At 33.9% G+C, this 15,856-nt stretch overlaps 1 protein-coding gene across 1 annotated transcript; it reads right to left on the bottom strand.

The window, feature by feature from the left end:
• Nucleotides 1-1,100: 1,100 nt before the first annotated feature.
• LOC145296100 (uncharacterized) lies at nt 1,101-13,950 on the bottom strand. Its single transcript, XM_080142244.1, has 2 exons — nt 13,884-13,950; nt 1,101-2,746 (listed from the first exon to the last, which is right to left on the bottom strand). The coding sequence occupies exon 2, from the start codon at nt 2,569-2,571 to the stop codon at nt 1,378-1,380; it is 1,194 nt and encodes a 397-aa protein (XP_079998370.1). The 5' UTR covers nt 2,572-2,746; nt 13,884-13,950; the 3' UTR covers nt 1,101-1,377.
• Between the last annotated feature and the right edge of the window lie 1,906 nt (nt 13,951-15,856).

Below are 15,856 nucleotides of genomic sequence, written 5' to 3' on the forward strand. Positions count from 1 at the left end.
GTTGGCACAGACCTCTTCAGACTGTGGGAGAAATATTATGTCATGGTAGTGGATTACTACTCCAAATATTTTGAATTCAGCCATCTCACTGATACAAATGCCTCAACAGTGAAAACTCGAACAAAACACATATCCAAGCATGAAATACCCAAACTGGTAATCTCCAATAATGGCGCTAAATTTAAATCTTATGTATACAAAGAAATTTGCCACTAAATGGGACTGCTTCTATGTAACAAGCAACCCAGAATACCCACTATCTAATGGTCTAGTGGAGAGAACCATTCAAACAGTAAAGAAAACATTTAAAAGCAGTTAAAGAGACCAAAATAAAACTAGCATTTTAGCCCTTTTGTAAGGCAGATATTCCTTTTTATCTCCATTATAAAATCTGTTTCAATTTGAGTCAGTCTATCTTTTGGCATGCTGTTATATTTTCTCTTCCAATTAGAATCCTAGAATTAGATTCTAATTATAGGACAAAATATAACAGTATGCCAAAAGATAGACTGACTCAAATTGAAACAAATTTTATAATGGAGATAAAAAATGAATATCTATTTTACACACCACTAAAATGCTAGCTTTATTTTGGTGTCTTTAACTGCTCCCCACCAATTTTTGCTGATGAGGAGACTTTGTTTTTAAAGGACAAAACTTTTGTCAAATTATTGTCAATATTTATTTTTGAAACTGATTTTTAATTCAAAATTATGAATCATTTACTCAATATTAAAATAGCTCTAGGATATTTATACCTGTTGAGCTTATATATCTACAGTACAATGAGCACTGCTTTCTTTTAATAGCAATAATACATTTACTAGTACAATAAAATAAACTCTGCTCTTTAGAATCCAGGTCTAACGTTAACAAAAATAACTTTTTAGGATGTCTGTATATCTTTAATTATATACGGGTGAAAAATTGCTCAACAAAACATGACAGGATTAGCTATCAGCCATTCCTCCCCAGTATATATTTGCATGTGGTTTAAAAACAATATTATTAATGTATAAAATATCTTTCAATGGTCGTATAACATATATGTGTATAACAATAACAATGTATAACAGTAACAATAACTCAGAATGTATTTGTATATCTTTATAAATCATCATGTAAAAATAATGCTAAATGAAACATGTCAAAATAATTATGTTTTGTTTCTGCATTTTTGTTCTTAGAAGTTTTTTCTGTTTATAAAATGTTTTTAAATTCTTAATTGTGCTTTCAAGACGTTAAATATTAATTCCTAACAAGATAAACTAACATATATATATAAGATTAAAAAGAATAGCTACTGAAAATGTTTGCATAAACAATGATGTGGTGAATATGCTAAACCAAACATATCGCAGGAATTGACGTTTTTTCTCAAGAGTGTTTTTTCATGTGTCTTTTTATATTAGAACATATCGAAAAACCTGCCCCGCATACTTCACAACAATAAGGTTTTTCTCCAGTGTGTGTCCGCATGTGTTTCTTCATGTTAGAACCATTTGAAAATGCTGAGCCACATATGTCACAAGCATATGGTTTCTCTCCAGTGTGTGTTCGCACATGCGCTTGTAAAGTTGTCTTTTCTGGAAATGCTGATCCACACACTTCACAAGAATAAGGTTTAACTCCACTGTGTGTTCGCATGTGTGATTGCAAAGAAGAATTGTGTGAAACTGCTAAACCACAGATGTCACAAGAAAAAGGTTTCTCTCCAGTATGAGTTCGCATGTGTGTCTTTAAAATAGACTTTTGTAAAAATGCTAGTCCGCACTTTTCACAAGAAAACGGTTTTTCTCCCGTGTGTGTACGCATGTGCGTATTTAGAATACAATTTTGTGAAAATGATACTCCACAAATCTCACAAACATATGGCTTTTCACCAGAGTGTTTTCGCAGGTGTCTTTGTAAATTAAAATTTTGAGAGAATGATGAACCACAAATGTCACAAGAATATGGTTTATCCCCAGAATGTATGCGTGTGTGTTTTTTCATGTTAGAATAATTGGCAAATCTTGACTTGCATATTTCACAAGAGTAAGGTTTTTCACCAGTGTGTACTCGCATGTGTTTTCTTAGATCAAATTTTAGAGAAAACGCTGAGCTACACACTACACAAGAATATGGTTTCTCTCCAGTGTGTGTTCGTACATGTTTCTTCATATCAGACGTGTCATAAAATCCAGACCCACACACTTCACAAGAATGAGGTTTCTCTCCAGTGTGTGTTCTCATGTGTTTTTTCATATTAGAACTGTTTGAAAATGCAGAGCCACATACTTCACAAGAATATGGTTTTTCTCCAGTGTGTATTCGTTTGTGTTTTTTGAAATCAGAATTATTAGAAAATGCTGAACCACAAACTTCACACGAATAAGCTTTCTCTCCAGTGTGTGTTCTCATGTGTATCTTTAAAATAGACTTTGCTGCACATGCTAATCCGCAGACGTAACAAGAGTAAGGTTTATTTCCAGTGTCTGTTTTCATGTGTGCTTGTAAAATATAATTTTCTGAAAATGTTAACTCAGGGACTTCACAAGAATCATTTATTTCCTCAATAATTGTCTCCATGTTTATAACTGAAAAAATATTTTATATACAGCCTTGTTTATAAAAGAACTATTTGTATTTATATACATCACATCAAGGCTTCTTAATATGAAGGTGCTACCATTATTCAATTCTAACTTAACAAAAATGCTGATTTATTTTTGTGATCAAAATAACACGGCAATTTTGCTGGAATCTGCAAATAAAAATAAATCTCATTAAATACATCATTATAAAGATAAAGAGAGTTCATGCAGATTTTACATGTCTATTTTCAAGGACATTTAAAATTTTCTGATCCAGATACCAAGAATCATTTATTTCCTCAATGCTTGTCTTTTGTCCAACATGCACTTGTTTCTAAAAACGTTTTGTATGTATCACAATACGGCTTCTAATATAGAAAGTGTTACCACTATTCAATTCTAAGTTTACAAAAATGCTGATATATTGCTTGTAACTAAATTTATATTGCTGGAATCTTCAAATAAAGAATAAATTTCATTAAATTAAAGGAGACCTGTTTGTCTGTTTTTATGTCTACTAAAAACGTTCATTAACCACATCAGACTAAGTCGAAACTGGTACCATCTGAAAAAGCAATTCCTTGAATGCATAATATGTGAAAATTAGAAAAAAAGGTAAAATCTGTCATGGTAAACATGGCAAGAGTGGCACTTTTCACAAGTTATACAGACATATCAAACTAAAACTGTTTAAAAACGTTATTTTGCAGCATCATGACGTCATAAGTAGTTGTGGTCATAGCTTTTTCCTTTTTTCCTCTTTCACGATTCTAAGTTTTAATCCAGCTGCCACAGCTCAATTTTTTTGGTCGCATGGGCACTCCCTGCTATTTTGGTTGAAAGAAAACTGTTTTGATCCATTTATTTTTGGGAGGGAGTTTTTTTCCAGCACGCAGGCAAAAAGTGCTCAATATCCAGATAATAGCTTCTTTTCTTCATATCCCTTCTGCCATATTTATTGGGGGGGGGGAGGGCTGGAGGGGGTTTTCAGTGAACAGGCAATAAAAAGTGCTATCTGCAGAACAGCTTCTATTCGTATCCCATCTGTCAAAATATTTGATGGGGAGGTTGTCACTTCTTTTGGGCGAGTACATTTTTTTGTGTTTTATCTGTTCTATTATTTTTTAAACTGTTGTAGAGGTATTGACGTTACCCGTGATGGGCTTAAATACTATATCCTTAGTATAGAAAATGTGTGCAAAACAGAACTTCATACCGACCCAGGAAATGCCAGGTATCCATGCTAGTCGATTTGTGTTTGTATGTCTGCTAAAAACTTATGTCATCCACATCTGACTGAGAAGAAACTGGTACCATCTGAAAGGGCAATGTCCCGGATGCATAATATGTGATAATTGAAAGAAAGACCACTTTTTGGACAAGGAGTCTCTTTTCATGTTGCTTTTTCACAAATCATGTACACGTATCAAGCGGAAACTATGTTTTAAAAGCTTATTTGACAACGTCACTACATCATAAGCACTCGTAGTTTTTGCCTTCTTCACTTCTTTTGCATTTCATGTTTGAGCTCAGACATTGAAATTTTTGTGGGGGTATCAGTGTTGCCCAAGATGAAAGTGCTAAATATCCTTAGTATAGCAGCTGTGTCTGAACGGAACTTCATGGCAAGCCGGGCAACACTGGGTATCCATGCTAGCTCATTATAAAGATAACTCAGCCAGATTTTCACTGTCCATTTTCAAGCACTTTTCAATGCTCTTCAAAAGTTTTTCAAGGCTTCAGACAACATTTAAGTTTTAAAAACAAAATTTAATATACAAAGAATGATAAGATAAACAATGCAAACTTATATTTTAATATTAAAAAAATATTTTTAGTGCATACTTGGATTTTCACTTTGGCTACATCCATAAAGTATATGGATAGCATCAGGTAGTATCACTGAAGATTAGATGTACAGATATAGAATTATTTCTGTCTGAAGAGAGTGGACACACAATGGTCTGGTTTCTATTAGAACAAAAATCGCAGTAAGAGAATGACAGAAGTACCTGAAGGTATCTGTTCTGTTATAACGTCCTCTTATCTTTATTTTTTCATACTCCCAACAAAATAATTACAGAAAAGATTAAAATTAAGTTCCCATTCAAGCTATAGCTATAGGATAAAAATATACGGTAATGCATGTATTAACAATAGAAATCTATAGATGTTTAGTGTGTATCGATTTTTAAAAGGTCAGGACCAAAAGCCATCTATGTCATGCTTCTATTCAGTCTTGAAAGACAAAGGATACCCCTAAGGGGTAGTAGTGTGTGTAATTGTGAGGCAAGGGTTGCACAATATACAACCTCACCTCTCCTGAATCGGCACTGTTTGAGTCCAGTGGCAAGGAGAAGACCAGGAGGACTGGAAACTATGCCGAGATAAGCGGAGAGCACATACAGCACCTGAAAGTCCCAAATGGTCACCCATTTAGTACTGACCCGGTTGAACATTGCTTAACTTCAGTGATCCAGCAGGAACCGGTGTGTCAAAGTGATTATGCCGATCAACCACTAAAAGCTAAACCCCTCTATAGAGGTACATGTAATGTATGGCAACTGATGAGTTATTGCTCAAAACGACATAGTATTATAAAATGGCTTACAGGGAAGCGATCAGGGATCTCATCAGAGATGCCCCATAGGGAAATATATTTTTTTTTCCCACTGAACAACATGCAAATGAGACAACTGAATGGTTCAAAACGTCAATTAAAGTACATGTTCCCATGGGGAAATTCTATAGCAAGCCCCGCTCTCCCAAATGGTTTACTTGTGCAGCTGCTATTGCACAAAGGCAGAGTGCATACTGCAGATTTGACCAACTTGAGTCCAGTACAGACAAAAGTATATAGAAGCTAGAAGTAATTATCAGAACGAAATGGAGACAGCTAAAAGAGAATATACTGGAACCACTACAAAATGTATTGAAGCACAAAAATTAGGAACCCGTGATTTCTGGAAAATCTACAATTGTGTAGTAAATAATGGGCAATCAATAATTCCTCCACTAACCAACAATCATGAGATTGTTTTCACAGCAACCAAGAAGACTAACATGCTTGTCATTTGGTTTGTCTCAAATATTGAACCAGTAAACCACTTCCTCCCTGACTTTACATTGTGGACAGCTGCCACACTGGTTGATCTGAAAATTACCCCTTCTCAGGTGCATGATATCATAAAAACCTAGACACTTCAAAAGCATGTGGACCTGATCCCATCCCAGCTGTGCTATTAAAAAAAATGCTCTGCTGAGGTTGGTCCAGTTCTCTCAAAACTTTACAATGCCTTAATGAATCTTGCTTTCCTGACTGCTTCTGAGATACCAGTTTACAAGAATTCTGGCGAAAGAACTGACTAAATTATTGCCAATTAGCTTCCTGCTTTTTGCCAAAATATTTCAGTCCATAATTAAACAAGCTCTAGTCCATCACCTTACAGCTGCTAAACTTCTGACCGACCAGCAATATGGATTTAGGAAAGCGCGTTCTACAGCAGATATCCTAACTGTAATCTCTGAACGTATATACCATACACTGGGCAAGGCAGGGGAGGATGGAGTGGTAGCCCTAGATATATCTAAGGCTTTTGACCGGATATGGCACAATGATCTTCTCAGGAAAATCAGATCATATGGTATCACTGGATGAATACTTAACATAATAAAATCATCCTTAAACAGGAAAATTCCTTATATTCATAAATGACCTCACTGATAAAATTGTCTCTGAGATGGATATATTTGCTGATGATACCATGGTCTATAACAGGCACAAGGGGAAAACAAATTAACACATATCTAAGGAAATGGGAGAAACTCTAGCGAAATACGTCCAATCTGTAGTGGAATGGGGACAAAAATGGATGGTCACATTCAATGCTACCAAGACTAAGCTTGTTTCCTTCAATAATTATAAGAAACCTTCTTAACCAATAACTATGGCTAAAGATACATTACCTGAAAGTACTTCTTTCAAACTCCTCGGCTTAACGTTCACAGGGAACATGAGTTGGAACAGATACATTGAGAGCATTGCCAGGGCCGTTGCAAGTAAGGTGGGCTCTCTCTACTGAGCTAGAAAGTTACTTACGCCTGAAAGTATCCTGTATCTTTACAAAGCCACCATTCGTCATGTATGGAGTATTGTTGACACATTTAGGCTGGTAGATTTGATACTAATCTCTTGCTCCTGGACAGGATTCAAAAGAGTGCTAACGTCATAGGTCCTGAACTGTCATCCAAGTTTCAACCTCTGCTCCATCGACAGAATGTTACTTCCCTCTGCCTGTTCTACAAGTATTTTAATGGTGAACACTGCAATGAATTACAAGCCTTGATCTCTAAGTGGAAGGGTAATTTAAGCTTGCAATTAGTATCCACCTCTTATCTAATTCCAAGTAATATAATCGTTTTCTAATTACGCCTGATTTTGACCTTTAACTGATGCTTGAAAAAATGCAAGCAGCTACTGATCAGAAAAAGATACTTCCCTTGAGATTCCTTCAAATGTGACGTTTACACGACTATTCGAGTTAGGACTAGAATTGCGAGAAACACCATTCATTTTTCCCTATCACATGGCGGCCCAACGCTGTTTAATTAATTTAGTCATAGAAGTAGTTTGTAATCGATGCAAAGCATCACCTTGTTGACATATTCCCAGAACTGTTCAAGTCCGTGACATCTGAAGATGTGCTCGTGAGTTTCTTCTGTGTAGATGTAAGAAAGCCTTCTACTCTAATAGTTTCTTTCCAGAACTGCTAGACTCTGGAACTCTCTTCTGGGTCCCCTTTCTCCATTTTTTTTTTGACATGCAGAAGTTAAAGTGTAATGTGAACAGACATCTTGTTGCTCAACTCCCTACATAATATCCCCGCAACTTATGTCCTCGATAGTAGCCCCTACATCAAAGTGGCACTGTGCCTTGTTGAGGATAATGGAATAAAAAAGATTAGGAAATATAAAAATGTAACACACCCATATGCATACATTAATGTAAACAAATAGACGTGTGTATATATAAGTACAAACACACACACACACACATATATATATATATTAACACTTCTTTTCTACAGCTTTTTATCCATTTGTTTATTGTCATGGAAGATAATTCAACGAGGAATTGAATGTGCTAGTGATACTTATGTCTATAATTTTTTAGACACAAAAATGATTTTAAAAGTTAAAAACTTGAAGAGGTCTAATTAAACAGAGAAATATCCCAATAACATTTTTTATGAATACTCTTTTGCCTATTACACTTTTATGCAGCAGTCTGTCTACCCTAAGTCTACTCAAAGTAGTAAGATTTCTTTTTACTGATGTTTCATCAAAATCAACACATCAAAAACTGAATAGAACTCCTTTGTCTTCATGATGATGGGCCCGTTTAGTCCACATCTGCAGCATTCTCAGGTGATTGGGCTAAAACAGTGATCTCAAATTGTATAGTGCCGCAGGTGTTATAGTTCTAAAGATTTTTGAAGGAGTGTTGTTGGAAATTTGAAATGATCCCCTGAGCACAAAACGATCTTGGTGTCGGAGGATTCTTAATAAGGACCTTATCTTACTGAAGATGGTTTTCTGATCGCAATCAGCAATCTTCTGGAGTTTTCTTGCTAAAATCCAAAAGATATTGTACTACAATTCAGGAATTTCTGATAACTACTGGTTTATTAACTATATCATTTTTACAAGCATGAAAAAATCACGAGGTTGTTTGCTCAGCAACCGAGAAAGCTAACATGCTTGCCAGTCAATTTGCCTCAAACTCCATACTGAACCCTTCCAACCACCCCCTATCTGAATTTCCTATGCGGACAGATGCCATGCTAGACGATCTGAAAATTACCCCTGCTCAGGTGCATGCTATCATAAAAAACCTTGACACTTCAAAAGCATGTGGACCCGATCTCATCCCAGCTGTGCTATTAAAAAAGTGCTCAACCGAAGTAGCTCCAGTTCTCTCCAAACTCTACAACAAATGCCTTAATGAATCTTGCTTTCCGGGCTGTTGAAAAACTGCTTCTGTGGTACCAGTATTCAAGAATTCTGGCGAAAGAACTGACCCATTAAATTATCGCCCTATTAGCCTCCTCCCACTTTGTGCCAAAATATTTGAGACCTTAATTAACCATGCTCTAGTCCATCACCTTACAGATGCTAAACTTCTGACTGACCAACAATATGGATTTAGACAAGCCTGTTCCTCAGCAGACATCCTAACTGTAATCTCTAAACGTATATACCATTCACTGGACAAAGCGGGGGAGGGCAGAGCGGTAGCTTTAGATATATCTAAAGTTTTTGACAAGGTATGGCATGGGGGTCTCCTCAGGAAAATTAGATCATACGGTATCACTGGTAGAATACTTAACATAATTAAATCCTTCTTAGATAAGAGAAAAATCCAGGTTGTCCTCGACGGTTGCACATCTAAACAATATGATATAAATGCGGGAGTGCTCCAAGGCTCTATCCTTGGACCTCTACTGTTCCTGATATTCATAAATGACCTCCCCGACAAAATTGCCTCTGAGATGGGTATATATGCTGATGACACCACACTCTATAAGAGGCACAACAGGAAAACAAATGAACGCATATCTAAAGAAATGGCAGAAACACTAGAGGATGACCTCCAATCTGTAGTGGAATGGGGACAAAAATTGATGGTCATCTTCAATGCCGCCAAGCCTAAACTAGTTTCATTCAATAATTACAAGAAACTCTTCTATTTATCTGAGAGTACATCTTTCAAACTCCTTGGCCTAACGTTCACAGGAAACATGAGTTGGAACAATTACATTGAAGGCATTGCCAGGGCCGCTCCAAGGAAGGTGGGCTCTCTCTACCGTGCTAGAAAACTACTAACACCCGAAAGTATCCTGTACCTCTATAAGGCAACCATTCGCCCATGTATGGAGTATTGCTGTCATATTTGGGCTGGTGCATCTGCTATTAGTCTCTCGCTCCTTGACAAGGTTCAAAAGCAAGTCACAAATCGGATAGGCCCTGAACTGTCATCTAAGCTTCAGCCTCTGTTGACAAAACGTTGCATCCTGCTGCCTGTTCTACAAGTATTTTAATGGTGGATGCTCTGACGAACTGCAAGCACTTGTGTCTCTACGACGTGAACACCCTCGACAAACCCAACAGGCTGCTAAATCCCACCCCCACACTGTAGAGATCCCTAGATGTAAAAGATCTTTCTACTCCAGTAGTAACTTCCCCAGAACCGCTAGACTTTGGAATTCCATTCCAGATCCCTGCTTCCCCAACTGTACTGATGTGCAGAAGTTCAAGTGCAACGTGAACCGACATCTTGCTGCCCAAATCCCTACATAGTACCCCAGTAGTTGTTGCCCCTGATAGTAGCCCCCTACACCAGTGGCAATGTGCCTTGTTTGGGGTGAAAATGTAATAAAAAAAAATGTTCTTCCCCAACCATAATCTGGAGTGATATTAGGGCTTCAGGACATGTGATGATTTGCTGTAGTAGCTTATTTATCCACAAACACTAAGAGGATTGTTCACTGATTTTAGATATGATTTTAAGGAAGATAAAATAGTTAAATTTATGACTGCCACAAATCTCGTCTTCAGGCTGTGGAATCCATTTTAAACATAGGTAGATATAATCTCCAAATCAGCAGTTAAATATGATCTTACTAGTTGCTTCTGCATCCATTTTTAAAATGGGTAGATATAATCCCCATATATTTGGAGATCTACATTTTTTCACAACGGTTTCATCCTTATTCTGCCTTATGAAAACCTTAAAATATTTTTGGTGCCTTTCCCTTTCGCCAGGCTCCTGTCACCATGATCCAGAATGTATGAAGCAACTGTGTGATTCCAAAAAGTCTGAAACAACCTGGAAAGATGCATTTGGATATATTGTGCAATATTTGCCAAGGGTATCTTGATCCTCATCACAGACTATTTGACAAAGGTAGGCATCAAGACAGTTCGTCACCCTATAGTCCAAACCTTGCTCCCTATGACTTTTGGTTATTCCCAAGCTCAAGGAAAACCTAAGAGGCTGTAGTTATGAGACAATTGAGGAGATCAAAGAGGCTGTGACAAAGGTCATTGACATGCTCACACAAGAGGACTTTCATGCATGTACTATTAATAAAAATGCCCATACAAAAAAGTCTAGAAACTTATTTAAGGCACCTTGTACCTGTTAATAATTTGTATTGACACAGATTAATTTATCTAGGACAGGGATCTCTCAGACACGAAGTATTTTAAGTAACTTAAATTCTCCATATAATTTTCAAATGTACATGTTCAAATGTGGATATCTTATGAGCCAGAAGAGATAAAAATCGGACATAATCACAAAATCTTTGCCTGTGTATTGACAGTCCTCCCTATGATGAATAAATATACATAAAGTGAAATGTTAGTTTTATAACCTTTGGTTCACGTCTGATTCTACTCCCACATACAAACGGCAAGACTAACAAAACACATGTTTAAACACAAATTTATACATCTAAAATAATTTTATTACAATAAAAGATTCAATTGCCGTGGAATTTTCATAAAACGTGAAATTACAACATTATATGTATTATAATATAATGTACAAATGACTCAAAAAAGAAAACATTATCCATTTGATTAACTGTTTAATGGGGAGAGAGGGAAGCGGATACTTGAGTTAGTAAAGAAAATGGGTGAAGCAATAGGTATGTCAGAAATTTCGTGAAAAATATTGAATAATTCCACCCCGTCTTTCCAAGCTTATAACTCCTCGAAAAATGCAATTCCAGCCCTAATTTTTTTTCAATTAAAGAAGCAAGGACCAAGGTTTCATTAAAAAAACAAAAAAAAAAAACAAACAAAAAAAAGTGTTCTTTTTAAAAAAAGGTTTTAAATTTCGGATTTTACAGGTAAATTTCTAAAAAACACCACTTTTTTTGTTTTAAATTTGAATATATTATTTATTGATCTTTTATCTTCATTTTGTGATATATAACACTTTGGTGAATAAATTAGTTATTTACTTTTTTTATAGACATTTCAAAATGGGAGGCGTGAATTAATTCGACCCCCTAGCTTTCCAAGCTTATAACTATTCGAAAAATGTAATTCAAGCTCTAATTTTTTTTTCAATTAAAGGAACAAGGACCAAGGTTTCATTAAAAAAAAGAAGAAAAAACAAACAACGTTGTTTAAAATAAAAGAAGGTTTTAAACTTCGGACTTTACAGGTAAATTTCTAAAAAACACTACTTTTTTGTTTTAAATTTGAATATATTATTTATTGATCTTTTATCTTCAATATATAAAACGTTGGTGAGTAAATTAATTATTTACTTTTTAATAGACATTTGAAATGGAGGGGGGGGAGTGAATAAAAAACCGTTTGTCCAAAATATTATATTCAGTTTATTGGAAAGAGCATAAAATTTCACACTGACCCTGAAAATATCGTAAAAATTGAAGCAATAGAAAAATTTTGATAGATTTTTAAAGTTTAAAAATTGAAAAATACTGAGCTCATAAAATTCAATTAATTTCATTACATTACATTTTTAAAAATGAAAAAAAGAAATACTTCTATTACTTTTAAAACAACTTTAATAGTTTATTTTGGAAGTATAATCCATAAAGAAAATAAACAATTCACTTTTAAAAGAGAAATTACGAGTTTTTTTATATTTTACTCGCAGTTTCGTATCAGGAGTGTCAAAAATTCCTACAAAAATTCTGATACACCTAGCAGTGCGACAATCAATGATCATTTCTTTCGCAACACAGGGAAACTCCGAATCATCAATGGCCCTTTTTTTGTTCATCTCCGCAATCTCTGCATATACTGACAGGCACTAGCAGTGTCAGAAATTTCGTGAAAATAGTGAATAATTCCACCCCATCTTTCCAAGCTTATAACTCCTCGAAAAATGTAATTCAAGCCCTAATTTTTTTTTTCAATTAAAGGAGTAAGGACCAAGGTTTTATTTAAAAAAAAAACAAAACAAAACAATGTGTTTTTTTTTTTTTAAAAAGGTTTTAAACTTCGGACTTTACAGGTAAATTTCTAAAAAACTGATTTTTTTTTTTGTTTTAAATTTGAATATATTATTTATTGACCTTTTCTCTTCAATTTGTGATATATAAACCTATTAAACCTAAATTAATTATTTACTTTTTAATAGACATTTCAAAATGAGAGGCGTAAATTATTCGACCCCCTATCTTTCTAAGCTTATAACTCCTCGAAAAATGTAATTCAAGCCCTAATTTTTTTTTCAATTAAAGGAGCAAGGACCAAGGTTTCGTTAAAAAAAAAGAAAAAAAGACAAAAAGAAAAAATGTGTTCTTATAAAATAAGGTTTTAAACTTCGGACTTTACAGGTAAATTTCTAAAAAACTGATTTTTTTTTTTGTTTTAAATTTGAATATATTATTTATTGACCTTTTCTCTTCAATTTGTGATATATAAACCTATTAAACCTAAATTAATTATTTACTTTTTAATAGACATTTCAAAATGGGGGGGGGCGTGAAAATGGGGGGGCGTGAAAATGGGGGGGCGTGAATTTAAAAAAAACGTTTGTCTAAAATATTATATTCGGTTTATTGGAAAGAACATAAAATTTCACATTGACCCTGAAAATATCGTAAAAATAGAATCAATAGAAAAATTTTGATAGATTTTTAAAATTTAAAAATTTAAAAATATTGAGTTTAAAAATTGAAAAATATTGAGTTCGGAAAATTCATTACTGTTTTAAAAAAAAAATAAAAATATTTTTATTACTTTTAAAACAACTGTAATAGTTTATTTTGGAAGTATAATCCATAAAGAAAATAAATAACCCACTTTTAACAGAGAAATTACGAGATTTTTATATTGTATTCGCAGTTTCGTGTTAGGGGTGTCAAAAATTCCTACAAAAATTCTGATACTGCTAGACAGGCACACAACACAGATAGGTATAAAATTAACTTTTATTAGCTACGGTAACATTTATTTCTTGTATATTTATATATTTTTTTCGTATAGTTTTGTATTGGCTTCTCTGTTAAATTACCGAATATTTTATTTTTAGATGAATATTGAAAAAATGCTAGTAATTTTATTTATTTATGGTATTTTAAAAAGAAAGTGGGTGTATGTGCATCGGGGAGAGGGCAGTTTTGTTTACAAGAAAAAATTGAACGTCTACTTTTAGGCATCTACATCTAAAACAAAGAAAAACATAATGATTCACTGATTCAGCCACGCCCCTGCAGTAAAAGTAAAAGTAAAAAAAAAAAATCAAATAATACTTACGTATAAAAAAATACATTCAAATGAATTACCTTCCTACAATATAAGAAAACAGAGATCTAAGATGGCGACCGAAAAACAAGTTCGCAGAAAATTAAATAATACAAAATTAAAATAAACCATTTCGGAAGCGGACCGATTTGTTTGATCAAGATTAGAGCTAAAATAATTATTATTTTATTTATTTCAATATTTCAGTTGTAGACAGCTAAAGTCTTCCCGTATTTTCCGCGTGACTGTAACCGGAACCGGTGACGAGTCAAAATAGTCCCTTCGCTTTTTTCATCATGTCTGTAGATATTCTTTTTTATTACGTTTTATTGAAAACACCCCTTTTCCAATATCTTTTCAATGGAATTATTGAAAAACACTTTTTGCAATCTTTTTTTATAAAAATTATTGCAAACACTTTTTGCGATTGTTTCTAAAAACGAAAAAAAATCTTCTCATAAAGGCTAATCTTATTATTTTTATTTCTATAATTTCATAAACGGATACTTATAAGATTTCAAATGAAAATCTTTTATTTTTATAATTCCATTAACATTGTAGCAATATGCTAGAGACATTAAAATGGATGGATAAAGAACGTCCCAGTTACGCGTACATTTGTCGTATGTACCCACGCAAATTCTGTCGAAGTAAAAAGTAAAACTGTTCCTCTTCGCACAGACGTAAGACAGCGCCAGTAAATAATAGTATATCACACGAAACCGTTCGAAGGGACTTTATTCTCTAGCGTACGGAACGAAACTCAAAACACAAACTGAACAAGTAAACACAGATGGAAGACACAGACAACTCAAAATATGCTGAGTTATCTCCCTTGGCCAGGGTTGCCAATTTAGCGGGTTTCCCGCTAGAGCTGGAGAGTTCGTTTGAAATCTAGCGGGTAAATGTTGGATCTAGCGGCTAGCGGTTTTTTCCTCTAAAATCTGGAGATTTCGTTTTGAAGAAATTGAAACCGAAAAAACAAAAAACAAAACGCAAAAATTAATTAGTAAGATAGACACAGCTAACAGCGGCCAGGTCAAAACAAGTCTAAAAAAAAGTTCAGTGTTTTAATATTCAACTGTAAATTTTGCCAAGTAGGTGTGAAGTGAACACTTCCAAATAGATAAGGGTTCAGGACGTACCAATAAGAGAACATACAAATTAAACTGGAAGAGTCAATGATAAAAATCTGGAAATAGGATCCCTAACTTGCGGTCTTGTGGCCCTGTTTGTTTCATTTTTTATCGCCAAGATAGGTTAATTCAGGCTTATATCATTTTTTAACTAGCATTTTTTATTCTTTATTTTTAGCAAAATTATTTTTTTTAAAATAGGATTTTTAAAGTTTATGTTTGTTTTACTATACACATAGATTCATAAAAGGTGTTAAAAAACAAACATAACAAATAAAGGCAAGATAAGTTACTCTTCTACCTACATGGACAAGTTTTAGTCCTGTTGAAACTGAAAATCATTCTGACAACTTCTCAGAATATCTTAAATTTTAATGGTAAAAAGTAATTTATTAATACTGTAACTTGTGCTAATCATTTGGAAAAAAAAGAAAACAAATGATTAAAATAAATCGTTCATGAATTACATTGTTTTTTAACATTTGAATTCTTAAATATAAATAATAATGTAACAAATGATTTAAATAACATTAATTAAGGGTAGGTATATATTGAAGCGGTTTACTGACCAATATTACCAGCTAATTTTGTCCCTTTTTTCAGTCATGATACAGCGAATTAATCGACTTATTGTTTTGTTGTCTGATTTTTGCAATTTCTTAAAACTGTTTATTTTTCAAATGCTAATTTGTTTTCTGGGGGTTTGTGGATGTGATCATTCTGCATTATAATTGGATACAAAAATGCATTTTAAGTAAAAAGATCACTATTGTCTAATTGCCTGTCGAAATTAATAAAAATAAATTCAACAAATCTGAAAAATGATCGAGTAAAACATTACAATTACAA

The sequence above is a fragment of the Euprymna scolopes genome, chromosome 16 (assembly GCF_053919585.1).
Source record: "Euprymna scolopes isolate OS-2025 chromosome 16, ASM5391958v1, whole genome shotgun sequence".
In the NCBI taxonomy this organism is placed as follows: domain Eukaryota; kingdom Metazoa; phylum Mollusca; class Cephalopoda; order Sepiida; family Sepiolidae; genus Euprymna; species Euprymna scolopes.

Excerpts from the sequence above, each read along its gene's own strand:
- LOC145296100 (XM_080142244.1), bottom strand. The coding sequence starts at position 2,571 with ATGGAGACAATTATTGAGGAAATAAATGATTCTTGTGAAGTCCCTGAG.